The following is a 19,545-nucleotide window of genomic DNA, read 5'->3' on the forward strand; positions in this document are numbered from 1 at the left end:
TACAGTTGCAGCATGACCTCCTGGCTCCAAAACTCAATCCCTCTACCAATAAAAGCTAACGCACCGTACGTCTTCTTAACAACCCTATCAACCTGGGTGCCAACTTTCAGGGATCTATGCACATGGACACCCAGATCCCTCTGTTCATCCACACTACCAAGTATCTTACCATTAGCCCAGTACTCTGTAATCCTGTTACTCCTTCCAAAGTGAATCACCTTACACTTTTCTGCATTAAACTCCATTTGCCACCTCTCAGCCCAGCTCTGCAGCTGAAGAAACGATTTCTCCCAAAGGGATGTGAGTCTGTGGAATTCGCTATCCCAGAGTGCGGTGGATGCTGGGACAGTGAGTCAATTTAAGGAGGAGTTAGACAGATTTTTAATTGGTAATGGGTTGAAGGGTTATGGGGAGAAGGCAGGAAAATGGGGATGAGGAGCATATCAGCCATGATCGAATGGCGGGGCAGACTCGATGAGCCGAATGGCCTAATTCTGCTCTTATATCTTATGAACGTATTGAACCTCTGCAGTCCATGTGGTGTAGGTACACCCACAGTGCTGTTGGTGGCACAGTGGGTGAGCACTGCTGCCTCACAGCGCCAGGGACCCGGGTTCGATTCCCGGCTTGGGTCACTGTCTGTGCAGAGTCTGCACGTTCTCCCCGTGTCTGCGTGGGTTTCCTCCGGGTGCTCCGGTTTCCTCACACAGTCCGAAAGATGATGTGCTGGTTAGGGTGCATTGGGCCGTGCTAAATTCTCCCTCAGTGTAACCCGAACAGGTGCCGGAGTGTGGCCACCAGGGGATTTTCACAGTAACTTCACTGCAGTGTTAATGCAAGCTTACTTGTGACAATAAATAAATAAACTTTTAAAAAATGTTGATCCCAGAGACAGTGAAGGAACGGCAATGTATTTCCAAGGTGGGATGGTGAGTGGCTCGGAGGGGAACCTCCAGGTGCTGGTGTTCCCCATGTATCTGCTGCCCTCATTCTTCAAAGTGATAGGTGTCGCATGTTTGGAAGCAGCAGTCGTGGAAGCCTTGGCAGGTTGCTCCAGCCCACACTGCTGTTACTGTACGCCAGTGGCAGAGGGAGTGAATGGGTGAGGGGATGGACTGGCTGCCACTCGAGCGGGGCCGCTCTGCCTTTGAGCTTCTCGAGTGCTGTTGGAGCTGCACTTGTCCAGGCAAGTAGAGAGTGTTTCATCATCCATGTCCTGTACGTGATGGAGGTGAGTTCCCCGCGATGGGATACACAACTGTGTGACAGGGAAGAGGATGCGAGCAGAACTGTACTGGACACAGCACAGAATAGGGCCGATGGACATGCTTGGATAGTCTTACCCAGTGTTGACAGCAATTTCTCCCAAAGCATCGCAGGCATCCTCCTTCTCATCGAGGTAAGCATTCTCCACACTGAAACTGTTGAGGACAAAGCGGGGAGTATCAGTCAATGTCACACTGAGTTTAAAACACAGCCCACCTGGTCAACATTGGCCTTCATGGTTCCCATGAGCCAACTCTCAGTTTGTTGGTATAATCTACGATTCCTTTCTACCTCATGCAGCTGGCGGTAAAGAAGGCAAATGGTATGTTGGCATTCATTGCGAGAGGTTTCGGGTACAGGAGCGAGGGATGTGTTGTTGCGATTATACAGGGCCTTGGTGAGGCCACACCTGGAGTATTGTGTGCAGTTTGGGTCTCCTTTTCTGAGGAAGGATGTTCTTGCTCTCGAGGGAGTTGCAGCGAAGGTTTCCCAGGCTGATCCCGGGGATGGCGGGACTGATGTACGAGGAAAGATTGACCAGGTTAGGACTGTTTTCACTGGAGTTCAGACGAATGAGGGGGGGAATCTCAGAGAGACTTATAAAATTCTAACAGGACTGGACAGGGTAGATGCAGGGAGGGTGTTCCCGATGGTGGGAGTGTCCAGAACCAGGGGATTGGGGGCGGGGTTTGGGGATTGGGGGCGGGGTTTGGTAACAGGACTGGACAGGGTAGATGCAGGGAGGATGTTCCCGATGGTGGGAGTGTCCAGAACCAGGGGTCACAGTCTGAGGATTCGGGGTAGACCATTTAGGACGGAGATGAGGAGACATTTCTTCACCCAGAGAGTGGTGAGCCTGTGGAATTTATTCCCACAGGAAGTAGTTGATGGCAAAACATTGAATGTATTCAAGAGGCGGCTGGATAGGGCACTGGGGGGCGAACGGGATCAAAGGTTATGGGGGGAAAGCAGGATTAGGCTATTGAGTTGGATGATCAGCCATGATGGTGCTGAATGGCGGAGCAGGCTCGAAGGGCCGAATGGCCTCCTCCTGATCCTATTTCTATACTTGTATATTTCTATGTACTTATTTAGTTTCGTCTGAATGACATCTGTGCTGTTTGTTTCAACCATTTTGGAAGGTCTAATGCATGTATGAATTATACAGTAAATGGCAGAACCCTTAAGAGTATTGATAGCAGAGGGATCTGGGTGTACAGGTACACAGGTCACTGAAAGTGGCAATGCAGGTGGAGAAGGTAGTCAAGAAGGCATACGGCATGCTTGCCTTCATCGGCCGGGGCATTGAGTTTAAAAATTGGCAGGTCATGCTGCAGCTTTATAGAGCCTTAGTTAGGCCGCACTTGGAATATAGTGTTCAATTCTAGTCGCCACACTACCAGAAGATGCTTTGGAGAGGGTACAGAAGCTGTTTACCAGGATGTTGCCTAGTATGGAGGGCATTAGCTATGAGGAGAGGTTGGAGAAACTTGGTTTGTTCTCACTGGAACGACGGAGGTTGAGGGGAGACCTGATAGAAGTCTACAAGATTATGAGGGGCATGGACAGAGTGGATAGTCAGAAGCTTTTTCCCCAGGGTGGAAGAGTCAATTACTAGGGGGCACAGGTTTAGGCGGCTTTCCCCGGCACGGTAGCACAGTGGTTAGCACTGCGCATCACAGCTCCAGGGACCCGGGTTCGATTCCCAGCTTGGGTCACTATCTGTGTGGAGTTTGCATGTTCTCCCCGTGTCTGCATGGGTTTCCTCCGGGTGCTCCGGTTTAGTCCCACATTCTGAAAGATGTGCTGGTTAGGGTGCATTGACCCGAACAGGCGCCGGACTGTAGCGACTACAGGAATTACACAGTAACTTCATCGCAGTGTTAATGTAAGCCTGCTTGTGATGAATAAATAAACAAACTTTTTAAGGTGCGAGGGGCAAGGTTTAAAGGAGATGTACGAGGCAAGTTTTTTTACACAGAGGGTGGTGGGTGCCTGGAACTCGCTGCCGGGGGAGGGAGTGGAAGCGGATACGATAGTGAGTTTTAAGGGGCGCCTGGACAAATACATGAATAGGATGGGAATAGAGGGATACGGTCCCCGGAAGGTGAGGGGGTTTTAGTTCAGTCGGGCAGCATGGTCGGTGCAGGCTTGGAGGGCCGAGGGGCCTGTTCCTGTGCTGTAATTTTCTTTATTCTTTAGAGGACGGGCAGATGATGTTTCCACTAGTAGGAAAAGCTAGAACCAGAGGGCACAACCTCAGGCTAAAGGGACGATTCTTTAAAACAGAGATGAGGAGGAATTTCTTCAGCCAGAGAGTGGTGAATGTGTGGAACTCTTTGCCGCAGAAGGCTGTGGAGGCCGGGTCATTGAGTGTCTTTAAGACAGAGATAGATAGGTTCTTGATTAATAAGGGGATGAAGGGTGATGGGGAAAAGGCAGGAGAATGGGGATGAGAAAAATATCAGCCAGGATTGAATGGCGAAGCAGACTCGATGGGCCGAGTGGCCTCATTCTGCTTCTACGTCTTATGGTCTTAACTCTTTGACTCCATGGTGATTATCGTATATATGGAGCCAGAATTTTAGTTCTCCCTCACGGTTGCGGTGAATCTGTTTTGCACCTTCTGCAGTTCCTCCACGGTCTTTCTACGGAGGCCATTTACAATATAAATTCATAAAAACTTTGTTCCTTGCCATTCTCTCTCTGCTTTCCTTTCCCGAAACACAGTGCGGGGCGACTAACGGGTGGGGTAATGCCACCCTGCCCATTTTACCCCCCACCGCCTGGCTCAAATTGCAGCCCCATTCAAACTGGAAGCAAGGGAGAGACCAATTAGAACCAAGACCGTCGCCTGACGATAGAAAGAGACGCAGCAGCTGCTCGGAAAGGCAGCGTCAACCTACCCCGTGATGTCAGCATCATCGTCATCCTCCTCCTCTTCCGTGATGGTCTCTTCCTCGTCCAGGTCATCGTCGAGGAGCAGGAAGGTTTTGCTGTCGTTGTCATAGTGAGCCTGCAGAGAAACAACAGCAGGGAGCCATAGAAACGGAGAGATCCTGTGAATGCGTAGCCCTGTTTGCTTCGGGCGATGGAGAGAGTACAGAGACACAGAGTACAGGAATGAGATAGAGAATCTGGTGAACTGGTGCGGCAACAATAATCTCTCCCTCAATGTCAACAAAACAAAGGAGATTGTCATCGACTTCAGGAAGCGTAAAGGAGAACATGCCCCTGTCTACATCAACGGGGACGAAGTAGAAAGGGTCGAGAGCTTCAGGTTTTTAGGTGTCCAGATCACCAACAACCTGTCCTGGTCCCCCCATGCCGACACTATAGTTAAGAAAGCCCCACCAACGCCTCTACTTTCTCAGAAGACTAAGGAAATTTGGCATGTCAGCTACGACTCTCACCAACTTTTACAGATGCCCCATAGAAAGCATTCTTTCTGGTTGTATCACAGCTCGGTCTGGGGCTCCTGCTCTGCCCAAGACCGCAAGGAACTACAAAAGGTCGTGAATGTAGCCCAATCCATCACGCAAACCAGCCTCCCATCCATTGACTCTGTCTACACTTCCCGCTGCCTCGGGGAAAAGCAGCCGGCATAATTAAGGACCCCCCCACGCACCCCGGACATTCTCTCTTCCACCTTCTTCCGTCGGGAAAAAGATACAAAAGCCTGAGGTCACATACCAACCGACTGAAGAGCAGCTTCTTCCATGCTGCTGTCAGACTTTTGAATGGACTTATCCTGCATTAAGTAGATCTTTAAGGATATTATTAAACTAGAAAGAGTGCAGAAAATATTTACTAGGATGCTACCGGGACTTGATGGATTGAGTTATAAGGAGAGGCTGGATAGACTGGGACTTTTTTCTCTGGAGCGTCGGAGGCTGAGGGGTGAACTTATAGAGGGCTATAAAATAATGAGGGACATAGATCAGCTAGATCGTCAATAACTTTTCCCAAATGTAGGAGAGTCTAAAACTAGAGGGCATCGGTTTAAGGTGAGAGGGGAGAGATACAAAAGTGTCCAGAGGGGCAATTTTTTCACAGAGGGTGGTGAGTGTCTGGAACGAGCTGCCAGAGGCAGTAGTAGAGGCGGGTACAATTTTATCTTTTCAAAAGCATTTAGACAGTTACATGGGTACAATGGGTATAGAGGGATATGGGCCAAATGCGGGCAATTGGGATTAGCTTAGTGGTTCTAAAAAAAAAGGGGCAGCATGGACAAGTTGGGCCGAAGGGCCTGTTTCCATGCTGTAAACCTCTATGATTCTATGACTTTCTCTACACCCTAGCTATGACTGTAACACTACATTCTGCACTCTCTCGTTTCCTTCTCTATGAACGGTATGCTTTGTCTGTCGCGTGCGCAAGAAACAATATTTTTCACTGTATGTTAATACATGTGACAATAATAAATCAAATCAAAAGACTTCATTTTCAGATATTTCTGCCGATGCCTCCACTAAGATCAAAAATTAACTGCATTCCTAAAAGGTACATAATACAGGCAAACATGATTTTCATAACCGCAGCTGCAAGGATTGTTTTTCTCAGACTGAGACGGACAGCGAAAAACATTTCCAATAACGTGATGAGGATTGAAATGTAGTTTGGATTTTAGTGTGCGTGTTTTTTCAGTTTTTCAGAGATCCCGTTCGTAGTGTGTTCCAAGTTCAGTACAGGGACTGGCTTGCTCAGAAGCCAGCCTCCAAGTTCCCCTTTTTCTATCATGTTAACCTTTTAAGTTCTGTTCAATAAAGAAAACCATTTTAAAACTGGTACCAGTGTTGTCTATTCAGAGGAATGACTGGACCCAACAGAAACGAACAGCAGGAGGAGGCCATTCGGCCTTTCAAGACTGGTCCGCCATTCATTACAATCATGGCTGATCATCAAATTCAATATCCTGATCCCCCTTCCCCCCATATCCCTCGATCCCTTTAGCCCCAAGAGTGAGATCTAATTCCTTCCAGAAATCACACAACATTTTAGCCTCAGCTACTTCCCGTGGGAGTGAATCCCACACATTCACCGCCCTCTGGGTGAAATGTCTCCTCAGCTCAGTTCATCTCAGACATTCTGTCCCAATTCCCTGGTTATCTGGACTGTATCTTGTTTTGGCCTCAACTACTTTCTGTGGGAGTGAATTCCACACATTCACCACCCTCTGGGTGAAGAAATTTCTCCTCACCTCAGTCCTATGAGGTTCACCCCCTTATCCTCAAACTATGAACCCCTCGTTGTGACCTGGGGTTCCTGGCACTGTGAGGCAGCCTCTGCCTGGAGGGAAATGGGGAGGCTGGAACACAAAATGCGCGTTTAAAATGGTTGCAGGGATAGTCAGAAGGCTAAAGTGAAGATTTCAAAATGCAGAAAGCCTGTTTTAGCCCGGATAGGGTCACAAGGAGTGTTCTCTGCCCCCCAAATGCCGTGTCCAAGTAAATCCCCATGTGCAAGAAGCCCCTACCGTCACTCCTTCTGTCGATTTGATGGACAGCAGCATCACAGTGCTCATCTTCTCAAGGTGAGGCGCCATGCTCGAACCCATCACCACCGACAGCGCAGCAAACAGACTGTATCTGTAATCAGAAACAAGACGTCAAAGGCCTTCGCAGAGGTGCACGGCAGACAAGAGCGACACCAGGCGTGGGTAACGTCAGTCATGTCGGGAGACATGGGGTGGCACAGTGGGTTAGCACTGCTGCCTCACAGCGTCAGGGGACCCGGGTTCGATTCCCGGCTTGGGTCACTGTCTGTGTGGAGTTTGCACGTTCTCCCCGTGTCTGCGTGGGTTTCCTCCAGTTTCCTCCCACAGTCCGAAAGACGTGCTGGTTAGGGTGCATTGGGCCGTGCTAAATTCTCCCACAGTGTTACCCAAACAGGCGCCGGAGTGTGGCGATTAGGGGATTTTCACAGTAACTTCATTGCAGTGTTAATGTAAGCCTACTTGCGACTAATAAATAAACTTGAAAGCTTTTTAAAAGGAAACAGGGACAGTACACCTTAAAGCAGAGTATGTTAAGGGGTAGAGTTAATGGGATGGCTCAGAATTACGAAGGGTTTCGGGAGCGATTGGGAGAAGATCTCTCCAAAAGCAGAACACAAACGTAAGATAGTTAGCGAAAGAGCAGGAAGATGAGGAAACATTTTGGAACAAAGTGATCTGGGTGCTCTGTCTGAAGAAGCAGTGGAAGTACAAAGAACAAAGAAAATTACAGCACAGGAACAGGCCCTTCGGCCCTCCAAGCCTGCACCGACCATGCTGCCCCGACTGAACTAAAACCCCCTACCCTTCCGGGGACCGTATCCCTCTATTCCCATCCTATTCATGTATTTGTCCAGACACCCCTTAAAACTCACTGTCGTATCTGCTTCCTCTCCCTCCCCCGGCAGCGAGTTCCAGGCACCCACCACCCTCTGTAAAAAAAACTTGCCTTGTACATCTCCTTTAAAACTTGCCCCTCGAACCTTAAACCTGTGCCCCCTAGTAATTGACTCTTCCACCCTGGGGAAAAAGCTTCTGACTATCCATTCTGTCCATGCCCCTCATAACCTTATAGATTTCTATCAGGTCTCCCCTCAACCTCCATCGCTCCAGTGAGAACAAACCAAGTTTCTCCAACCTCTCCTCATAGCTAATGCCCTCCATACCAGGCAACATCCTGGTAAATCCTTTCTGTACCCTCTCCAAAGCCTCCACATCCTTCTGGTAGTGTGGCGACCAGAATTGAACATTATATTCCAAGTGCGGCCTAACTAAGGTTCTATAAAGCTGCAACATGACTTGCCAATTTTTAAACCCAATACCGCGGCCGATGAAGGCAAGCATGCCGTATGCCTTCACGACTACCTTCTCCACCTGCGTTGCCACTTTCAGTGACCTGTGTACCTGTACACCCAGATCCCTCTGCCTATCAATGCTCCTAAGGGTTCTGCCATTTACTGTATATTTCTGATCTGTATTAGACATTCCAAAATGCATTACCTCACATTTGTCCGGATTAAACTCCATCTGCCATCTCTCCGCCCAAGTCTGCAACTGATCTATATCCCGCTGTATCCTCTGATGGTCCTCATCGCTATCCGCAAATCCACCAACCTTTGTGTCGTCCACAAACTTACTAATCAATCCAGTTACATTTTCCTCCAAATCATCCATATCAATGGTGCATCTTTTACAGATGTACGTCCTTCTGGTAGATAGTTAAGAAAGCCCCACCAATGCCTCTACTTTCTCAGAAGACTACGGAAATTTGGCATATCCACTAGGACTCTCACCAACGTTTACAGATGCCCCATAGAAAGCATTCTTTCTGGTTGTATCACAGCTTGGTCTGGGGCTCCTGCTCTGCCCAAGACCTCAAGGAACTACAAAAGGTCGTGAATGTAGCCCAATCCATCACGCAAACCAACCTCCCATCCACTGACTCGGTCTACACTTCCCGCTGCCTCGGCAAAGCAGCCAGCATAATTAAGGAACCCCACGCACCCCAGACATTCTCTCTTCCACCTTCTTTCGTCGGGAAAAAGATACAAAAGTTTGAGGCCACGTACCAACCACTCAAGAACAACTTCTTCCCTGCTGCTGTCAGACTTTTGAATGGACCTACCTCGCATTACCTTGGTCTTTCTCTGCACCCTAGCTATGACTGTAACACTACATTCTACACTCTCTCCTTTCCTTCTCTATGAACTGTATGCTTTGTATAGGGCGCAAGAAACAATACTTTTCACTGTATGTCACTACATGTGACAATAATAAATCAAATCAAAATATTACAAACAGCAAAAGTCCCAATCGGAAAATTCAACAGGAATTGGATAAGTATATTAGATAGGGAAAAACGTGGAGGGAGAAGGGGAAAGAGCAGCGCAATGGACGAATTTAATAGCTCTTCAAGGGGCAAGCAAGAGGGAACAGCCTGAATAAGCACTTTGTTTGCCATATCATTCTATGAGCTGATGCGGTACCACTGTGACAGCAATAACCTGCGTGTATCTAACTCCTTTAACAGGATGTCCTTGTGCAGGAATCTCAAGGAGTTGGTTTGCAGGTGCAGCAGGGAATGAAGAAGGCGGCAAATGGAATTTTGTCCTTCATTGCGAGAGGGATGGAGTTTAAAAACAGCGAGGTTATGTTGCAGCTGTATAAGGTGCTGGTGAGGACACACCTGGAGTTACTGTGTACAGTTTTGGTCTCCTTACTTGAGAAAGGATATACTGGCACTGGAGGGGGTGCAGAGGAGATTCACTCGGTTGATTCCGGAGTTGAGAGGGTTGGCTTATGAGGAGAGACTGAGTAGACTGGGGTTATACTCATTGGAATTCAGAAGAATGAGGGGAGATCTTAGAGAAACATATAAGGTTATGAAGGGAATAGATAAGATAGAAGCAGGGAAGTTGTTTCCATTGGCGGGTGAAACTAGAACTAGGGGGCATGGCCTCAAAATAAGGGGGATCAGATTTAGGACTGAGTTGAGGAGGAATTTCTTCACACAAAGGGTTGTGAATCTGTGGAATTCCCTGCCCAGTTGAGGCTCCCTCATTGAATGTTTTTAAGGCAAGGATAGATAGATTTTTGAACAGTGAAGGAATTAAGGGTTATGGTGAGCGGGCGGGTAAGTGGAGCTGAGTCCACGAAAAGATCAGCCATGATCTTATTGAATGGCGGAGCAGGCTCGAGGGGCCAGGTGGCCCACTCCTAGTTCTTATGTAACATAGTCACACTCTCCCAGGCATTTAACGGGTAGAAGATTTGGCATTGAGACATGAGGAGAAATCAGAGCAGCTGACCAAGGACTCGGTTGAAGAGGTAGAGTATAAAAGAGGATAAGAAAGAAAGAGGACGCAGCAAAGAGGTTTCGGAAGGGAATTCCCAAGTGTAGGGCCTTGGCATTTGATTGGAGGGGTGCAAATAAAAAAGGGATGTGGAGTTGGAGAAGATTACAGAGATAGGGAGGGTTGAGGCAGGAGGACCTTGGAGACACGGATGAAAACTGGGAGCCAGTCCACAAGGATGACGGGCAATCGGGACTTGGTGCGAGTGCGGAGTCTGCACGTTCTCCCCGTGTCTACATGGGTTTCCTCCGGGTGCTCCAGTTTCCTCCCACAGTCTGAAAGACGTGCTGGTCAGGTGCATTGGGCCGTGCTAAATTCTCCCCCAGTGTAACCCGAACAGGCGCCAGAGTGTGGCGACAGGGGTATTTTCACACTAACTTCATTGCAGTGTTAATGTAAGCCTACTTGTGACACTAATAAAATAAACTTTAAAAGTTTAAACTGTTGTGTTCCTTAGAGCAGAGAAGGCTGAAGGGGGACCTGATCGAGGGGTTAAAAATTATGAGGGACAGAATGAGATAGATATGGTAGTTAAGAATAAACTTTTCACCTCAGTAGAGGAGTCATCAACCAGGGGGTGGAGATTTAAAGTTTATTTATTAGTCACAAGTAAGGCTTACATTAACACTGCAATGAAGTTACTGTGAAATTCCCCTCGTCGCCACAGTCCGGCGCCTGTTCGGCCCAATGCACCCTAACCAGCACGTCTTTCGGACTGTGGGAGGAAACCGGAGCACCCGGAGGAAACCCACGTAGACACGGGGAGAACGTGCAGACAGTGACCCAAGCCGGGAATCGAACCCGGGTCCCTGGCACTGAGAGGCAGCAGTGCTAACCACTGTGCTGCCCCCAAGGCCACTGTCTGTGCGGAGTCTCCATGTTCACCCCGTGTCTGAGTGGGTTTCCTCCAGTTTCCTCCCACAGTCTGAGAGACGTGCTAGTTAGGGTGCATTGTCCGTGCTAAATTCTCCCTCAGTGTTACCCGAACAGGCGCCGGAGTGTGGCGACTAGGGGATTTTCACAGTAACTTCATTGCAGTGTTAATGTAAATCTACTTGCAACACTGATAAATAAACTTTAAACACAGGCGAGGAGTTCAGCAGCCGAAGGGATAAGGGAGAGACAGAGGCGGGCGCGAATAGGGAAGTGGAAGGAGCAACGAGCTTGCGCTGGGAAACTCAGAGGGGAGGCGAACTATCCTGAAATTGGTGCTGACGGCCACAGGAAAGACTTACGTGCATCTTCGCAAATCAGGGTCATCTACGTGGTCAATGAGATTCAGACCAAGTTGGCAGCATTCCTCGGAAAGTGGCAGGAAGACATCTTTCCCAATCGTTCGAGCAAGCACTCCCAAGGTTTCTGTCATTGGGAATAACCGTGAAAACCTTTTCAATCCCGTCTCTCACATTTACATTCAAGCATGTCTTTCAAATAACAATTTAAAAAATAAAGGCAATTATGTTCCGCACTCATCACGTCCCATGCATTCCTACAAGGCAGGCACAGAGATAGTAACATACAGAGTAAAGCTCCCTCCACACTGTCCCCCATCAAACACTCCCAGGACAGGTACAGCACGGGGTTAGATACAGAGTAAAGCTCCCTCCACACTGCCCCCATCAAACACTCCCAGGACAGGTACAGCACGGGGTTAGATACAGAGTAAAGCTCCCTCCACACTGCCCCCATCAAACACTCCCAGGACAGGTACAGCACGGGGTTAGATACAGAGTAAAGCTCCCTCTACACTGTCCCCCATCAAACACTCCCAGGACAGGTACAGCACGGGATTAGATACAGAGTAAAGCTCCCTCTACACTGTCCCCCATCAAACACTCCCAGGACAGATACAGCACGGGATTAGATACAGAGTAAAGCTCCCTCTACACTGTCCCCATCAAACACTCCCAGGACAGGTACAGCACGGGGTTAGATACAGAGTAAAGCTCCCTCTACACTGTCCCCATCAAACACTCCCAGGACAGGTACAGCACGGGGTTAGATACAGAGTAAAGCTCCCTCTACCGTGATACAATTGAATTTGAAAGCTGCAGTGCAGTTAACTCTGGGTTCTGTGCATCGAAGGAAGCACAAAGACAGCTCCAACAAGAGTTCAGTGGAACATTGGAAAGGAGCTGCATTTATAAGATGTCTTTCGTGGCCTCGTAACTTTGCGCAGTCAATAAAGTAAATTTGAAGTACATAGATAGAGCCATAGAACCCTAGAAAATTACAGCTCAGAAACAGGCCTTTTGGCCCTTCTTGTCTGTGCCGAACCATTTTATGCCTAGTCCCACTGACCTGCACTTGGACCATATCCCTCCACACCCCTCTCATCCATGAACCCGTCCAAGTTTTTTTTAAATGTTAAAAAGTGACCCCGCATTTACCACTTTATCCGGCAGCTCATTCCACACTCCCACCACTCTCTGCGTGAAGAAGCCCCCATTACAGAGGGGAAGTTGGTGGTCAAATTACACAGAGCATCCAAACCACGATAGAAACGACCAGACAATTTCACATTAAAAAACTGATGTGAATTAAGGTGGAAATATTTTGCCCCAGAATCCCAGGAAGGACATCAACACCATATGGGGCAAAATGGGCCAAAGCTTAATGTCTCATCCCTGAAGATTACTCTCTCAGCGCTCCCTCAGCACTGACCCTCCCACAGTGCGGCGCTCCCTCAGCACTGACCCTCCCACAGTGCGGCGCTCCCTCAGCACTGACCCTCCCACAGTGCGGCGCTCCCTCAGCACCGACCCTCCCACAGTGCGGCGCTCCCTCAGCACTGACCCTCCCACAGTGCGGCGCTCCCTCAGCACTGACCCTCCCCACAGTGCGGCGCTCCCTCAGCACTGACACCCCGACAGTGCGGCGCTCCCTCAGCACTGACCCTCCCACAGTGCGGCGCTCCCTCAGCACTGACCCTCCCACAGTGCGGCGCTCCCTCAGCACTGAGCCTCCCACAGTGCGGCGCTCCCTCAGCACTGAGCCTCCCACAGTGCGGCGCTCCCTCAGCACTGTCCCTCCCACAGTGCGGCGCTCCCTCAGCACTGACCCTCCCACAGTGCGGCGCTCCCTCAGCACCGACCCTCCCACAGTGCGGCGCTCCCTCAGCACCGACCCTCCCACAGTGCGGCGCTCCCTCAGCACTGACCCTCCCACAGTGCGGCGCTCCCTCAGCACTGAGCCTCCCACAGTGCGGCGCTCCCTCAGCACTGAGCCTCCCACAGTGCGGCGCTCCCTCAGCACTGTCCCTCCCACAGTGCGGCGCTCCCTCAGCACTGACCCTCCCACAGTGCGGCGCTCCCTCAGCACCGACCCTCCCACAGTGCGGCGCTCCCTCAGCACTGACCCTCCCCACAGTGCGGCGCTCCCTCAGCACTGACACCCCGACAGTGCGGCGCTCCCTCAGCACTGACCCTCCCACAGTGCGGCGCTCGCTCAGCACTGACCCTCCCACAGTGTGGCGCTCCCTCAGCACTGACCCTCCCACAGTGCGGCGCTCCCTCAGCACTGACCCTCCCACAGTGCGGCGCTCCCTCAGCACTGACCCTCCCACAGTGCGGCGCTCCCTCAGCACTGTCCCTCCCACAGTGCGGCGCTCCCTCAGCACTGACCCTCCCACAGTGCGGCGCTCCCTCAGCACTGACCCTCCCACAGTGCGGCGCTCCCTCAGCACTGACACCCAGACAGTGCGACACTCCCTCAGCACTGACCCTCTGACAGAGCAACATTTCCTCAGCGATGGCCCTGAATCGAGTGGTTCATATTTCTGTAGTGTGTACAGCTCGGTGACCCACCATGAACCATATTCTCACACCCCCTCCTCCCACTGGCGCTCCCCCAGCACCAAGCGAAGCCAAGCCTCACCTAGTGACTGGATCTGAACCTGACGGAGCTCCTCACTCGTGTTCACCAAGTATCCTTTCAGCTGCACGATCACTGCTTCGAAGTACGGGAGTAGGGCCTCCTTGGCAGCGCTCGCTGAGGCATTTCAGAGGGGAACAAATCGGCAAGGTGTTAGCGGAAGCATCGAATCACACAGCCCCTTCGGCCCATCGAGTCTGCACTGACATGAGAGAAACACCCGAACTCCCACCCGACTCCAATTTACCAGCCCACAACCCTGAACGTTACGACGTGCCAAGTACTGATCTGGGTACTTCTGTACGGATGTGAGGCGTCCCACTTCCACCACCCTCCCAGGCAGCGCATTCCAGACCCTCGCCACCCTCTGGGTAAAAAGATTTGCCTCAATTCCCCCATAAATCTTCCACCCCTCATCTTGAACCGATGTCCCCTTGTGACTGACCCTTTATAGAATCTTAGAATCCCGATAGTGCAGAAGGAGGCCATTTGGCCCATCGAGTTTGTATCAACCACAATCCCACCCAGGCCCTATCCCCGTAACCCCACATATTTACCCTACTAACCTCCTGTCACTCGGGACAATTTAGCTTGGCCAATCCACCTAACCTGCACATCTTTGGACACTAAGGGGCAATTTAGCATGGCCAATCCACCTAATGCGCACATCTTTTGGTCTGTGGGAGGAAATCTACGCAGACACGGGGAGACTGTGCAAACTCCAATGCCTCGGAAAAGCAACCGGCATAATTAAGGACCCCACGCGCCCCGGACATTCTCTCTTCCGCCTTCTTCCATCGGGGAAAAAGATACAAAGGTCTGAGGTCACGTACCGACCGACTCAAGAACAGCTTCTTCCCTGCTGCTGCTGTCAGACTTTTGAATGGACCTACCTCACATTAAGTTGATCTTTCTCTACACCCTAGCTATGACTGTAACACTACATTCTGCACCCTCTCCTTTCCTTCTCTATGAACGGTATGCTTTGTCTGTATAGCGCGCAAGAAACAATACTTTTCACTATGTTAATACATGTAACAATAATAAAACAAATCAAAATCTAGCGATGACTGTAACACTCCAATCTGCACTCTCTCCTTTCCTTCTCTATGAACGGTATGCTTTGTCTGTTTGCATGCAAGAAACAATACTTTTCACTGTATCCCAATACATGTGACAATAATTAACTTTCAGCTGAGAGGAACAGCTGCTCCCTGTCCACCCTGTCCATGCCCTTCATAATCCTGTGATCTCGTAATCAGGTCACTCTCCGTCTTCTCTGCTCCCACAGTAATAACCCAAGCCGACCCAACCTCTCTTCATAACTTAAATGTTCCATCCCAGCCAGCATCCTGAGCGGCATGGTGGCACGGAGGCAGTCGTGCTAATCACTGTGCCACCGTGCTGCCCCTAGAGTAAAGAGTAAAGTGTTCTGAGTGGTGAGGGACAGTAACCAGATTGAAGGTGATTGACGTATAACCCTGAGGCGGGATGGTGGAGGCCATCGTTGGAGGCAGCGAGTTGTTGTAATCTGGAACAGGCTATACGAAAGGAAGCGGGAGACATTCCAACAGTAACGCTCAAAAGGAAATCAGATAAATGCTTGATCGGAACATACTAGCAACAGGGCTACAAGGCAAGAGCCAGCGGAGAGGATTATTCGGACAGCTCTTTGAAAGAGCCGCCACAGACTCCACGGGCCAAGTGGCCTCCCGCTGGGCTTTGTGATCTGGTCAAGGGCTGTTTGGACCTGGGTGCACGCAATCCTTACTCACCGATCGCACCGATTGCGCTGACGGCCAGCTCCTTCTCGCGGTTACTACTGGACGAGCACAGTGCCGTCAGCATCCTGTCCATCAGCGTGGGCAGGTACGGCTCAATCTTCTTCCCTGTACAACAAAACAAAAAGGCAGTTCAATCTCTGCTCAGGTCACGTCCACAGCACCCATCACCCTCAAATCTCTGCTCAGGTCACGTCCACAGCACCCATCACCCTCAAATCTCTGCTCAGGTCACGTCCACAGCACCCATCACCCTCAAATCTCTGCTCAGGTCACACCCACAGCACCCATCACCCTCAAATCTCTGCTCAGGTCACGTCCACAGCACCCATCACCCTCAAATCTCTGCTCAGGTCACACCCACAGCACCCATCACCCTCAAATCTCTGCTCAGGTCACGTCCACAGCACCCATCACCCTCAAATCTCTGCTCAGGTCACATCCACAGCACCCATCATCCTCAAATCACTGCTCAGGTCACGTCCACAGCACCCATCATCCTCAAATCTCTGCTCAGGTCACATCCACAGCACCCATCATCCTCAAATCTCTGCTCAAGTCACATCCACAGCACCCATCACCCTCAAATCTCTGCTCAAGTCACATCCGGAGCACCCATCATCCTCAAATCACTGCTCAGGTCACGTCCACAGCACCCATCATCCTCAAATCTCTGCTCAAGTCACATCCACAGCACCCATCATCCTCAAATCTCTGCTCAAGTCACATCCGGAGCACCCATCATCCTCAAATCTCTGCTCAGGTCACGTCCACAGCACCCATCATCCTCAAATCTCTGCTCAGGTCACACCCACAGCACCCATCATCCTCAAATCTCTGCTCAGGTCACATCCACAGCACCCATCATCCTCAAATCTCTGCTCAGGTCACACCCACAGCACCCATCATCCTCAAATCTCTGCTCAGGTCACATCCACAGCACCCATCACCCTCAAATCTCTGCTCAGGTCACACCCACAGCACCCATCATCCTCAAATCTCTGCTCAGGTCACATCCACAGCACCCATCATCCTCAAATCTCTGCTCAAGTCACATCCGGAGCTCCGACCATCTGTCAAAATCTCCGGTCAGGTCAAATCCAGAGCACCGAACATCCATTAAAACATCTGGAGCACCGAACATCCATTAAAACATCTGGAGCACTGATCATCCGTTAAAACATCTGGAGCACTGATCATCCGTTAAAACATCTGGAGCACTGATCATCCGTTAAAACATCTGGAGCACTGATCATCCGTTAAAACATCTGGAGCACTGATCATCCGTTAAAACATCTGGAGCACTGATCATCCATTAAAACATCTGGAGCACCGACCATCTGTTAAATCTCCAGTCAACAAAGAACAATACAGCACAGGAACAGGCCCTTCGGCCCTCCAAGCCCACGCCGCTCCCTGGTCCAAACTAGACCATTCTTTTGTATCCCTCCATTCCCACTCCGTTCATATGGCTGTCTAGATAAGTCTTCAACGTTCCCAGTGTGTCCGCCTCCACCACCTTGCCCGGCAGCGCATTCCAGGCCCCCACCACCCTCTGCGTAAAATATGTCCTTCTGATATCCGTGTTAAACCTCCCCCCCTTCACCTTGAACCTATGACCCCTCGTGAACGTCATCACCGACCTGGGAAAAAAGCTTCCCACCGTTCACCCTATCTATGCCTTTCGGTGAGTAAGGATTGCGTGCACCCAGGCCACATCTGGAGCAATAACCACCTGTTAAATCTCCAATCAGGCCACATCTGGAGCACGGACTATGTTAGGTTTCGGGTCAGTGAATGAGTGATTAAGGGGTAGAAGTGTTACTGGCTGTCGGAGTGATGAGAATCGGGCTCCATGAGGCTTTGGGAGTGTAAAGAGCACACACAAGTCTTCAGCCGAGTGGGAAGTGAGGTGGGGCGGAGACAGTTGACGTTACAAAGCTAATGGGATCTGCCGTCCAGCTTAGGAGAGGCAGTGGCTTAGTGGTGTCATCAGTGGACTAGCAATCCAGAGACCCAGGTCACGTTCCGGGGACCCGGGTTCGAATCCCGCCACAGCAATTTGAATTTAACAAGAAAAGAAATCTGGAATTAGAAGTCTATCGATGACCATGAAACCATAGTCGATTGTTGTCAAAACCCATCTGGTTCACTCATGTCCATTTATTTTATTTATTGTCACAAGTAGGCTTACATTAACACTGCAATGGAGTTACTGTGAAAATCGCCAAGTCAGCACGCTCCAGTGCCTGTTCGCGTACACAGAGAGAATTCAGCACCCTAACCAGCACATCTTTCGGACTGTGGGAGAAAACCGGAGCACCCGGAGGAAACCCACGTGGACACGGGGAGAAGGTGCAGATTCTGTGCAGATGGAATGTTGGCCTTTATCGCGAAGGGGATGGAGTATAAAAGCAGGGAGGTCTTGCTGCAACTGTACAAGGTACTGGTGAGGCCGCAACTGGAGTACTGTGTGCAATTTTGGTCCCCTTATTTGCGGAAGGATATATTGGACTTGGAGGGAGTACAGAGAAGGTTCACCAGGTTGATACCAGAGATGAGGGGTGTAGCTTATGAGGAGAGATTGAGTAGATTGGGCGTGTACTCGTTGGAGTTTAGTAGGCTGAGGGGAGATCTTATAGAGACATATAAGATAATGAAGGGGCTGGATAGGGTAGAGGCAGAGAGATTCTTTCCACTTAGAAAGGAAACAAGAACTAGAGGACACAGCCTCAAAATAAGGGGGGAGTCAGTTTAGGACAGAGTTGAGGAGGAACTTCTTCTCTCAGAGGGTAGTGAATCTCTGGAATTCTCTGCCCATTGAAGCAGTGGAGGCTACCTTGTTAAATATGTTTAAGTCACGGGTAGATAGATTTCTGATCAATAAGGGAATTAAGGGTTATGGGGAGCGGGCGGGTAAGTGGAACTGAACCCACTATCAGATCAGCCATGATCTTATTGAATGGCGGGGCAGGCTCGAGGGGCTAGATGGCCTACTCCTGCTCCTATTTCTTATGTTCTTATCCCGCATAGACAGTGACCCAAGTCAGAATCGAACACGGGTCCCTGGCGCTGTGAAGCAGCAGTGCTAACCACTGTGCTATTGCGGCGCCCACCATGCTGGCCATTCCTTTAGGGAAGGAAATCTGCCATCCTTACACGGTCTGGCCTATATGTGACTCCAGAGCCACAACAATGTGGTTGACTCTCAACTGCCCTCAGATATGGGTAACAACCAGCAACGCCCACATCCCATGAACGAATAATAAAAAAGGACCGTGATGGTGAACAGATGTATTCTGTCTGAAGGAGAAGCTAGGAAAAGGGATGGGATCGGTGGCCAGGGAGCCAAGGTTTGAGGCAAGGGTACAGTCTGACGTCCGCAGATCATCTCACTCAAGAGAAAGGGGCCTGTGAAGGGAGTGGGGGGGATGTGGAATCTAAAGACACTTGTGCGCTTTTAGAAAGAGAAGCCATTGCTGGAAATGTCGTGGCTGTGTTTGAGAAGGTAAGAGTGGAATTAGTCGAGGACTGTCCCACAGAGCTGGCTAATTCAGGAAGATAGCACTGTCACCGGGACTTCTCTCCATGTTAACGGCACTTTGAAAGGCCAGTTCTGACCTCCACATAAATTTATCGCAAAATAAATCTGAATTAGAAATTTTAGCCTGCGCTGCTTGATGTGTAGTGCTTTCCCATCTTCCACAGAGTTGGGAGAGTTGGGCAGCATTCTTTACTGTTGCCGGTGTGTACGTATTTGTTACGATGCGGAGACTGG

General features: G+C 50.1%; 1 protein-coding gene across 1 annotated transcript in view; it reads right to left on the reverse strand.

The window, feature by feature from the left end:
• The window catches only part of ipo4 (importin 4), a 197,093-nt gene that overhangs the window by 74,221 nt on the left and 103,327 nt on the right, over window positions 1–19,545 (reverse strand). Inside the window, exons 15-20 of the mRNA XM_078204800.1 lie at window positions 15,762–15,875; window positions 13,990–14,103; window positions 11,349–11,472; window positions 6,743–6,854; window positions 4,173–4,282; window positions 1,344–1,421 (exon numbers count right to left, since the gene is read on the reverse strand). Of these exons, the coding sequence (XP_078060926.1) occupies window positions 1,344–1,421; window positions 4,173–4,282; window positions 6,743–6,854; window positions 11,349–11,472; window positions 13,990–14,103; window positions 15,762–15,875 (652 nt within the window). The remainder of the gene's footprint in view (window positions 1–1,343; window positions 1,422–4,172; window positions 4,283–6,742; window positions 6,855–11,348; window positions 11,473–13,989; window positions 14,104–15,761; window positions 15,876–19,545) is intronic.

This window comes from Mustelus asterias, unplaced genomic scaffold (genome assembly GCF_964213995.1).
Source record: "Mustelus asterias unplaced genomic scaffold, sMusAst1.hap1.1 HAP1_SCAFFOLD_453, whole genome shotgun sequence".
Classification (NCBI taxonomy): domain Eukaryota; kingdom Metazoa; phylum Chordata; class Chondrichthyes; order Carcharhiniformes; family Triakidae; genus Mustelus; species Mustelus asterias.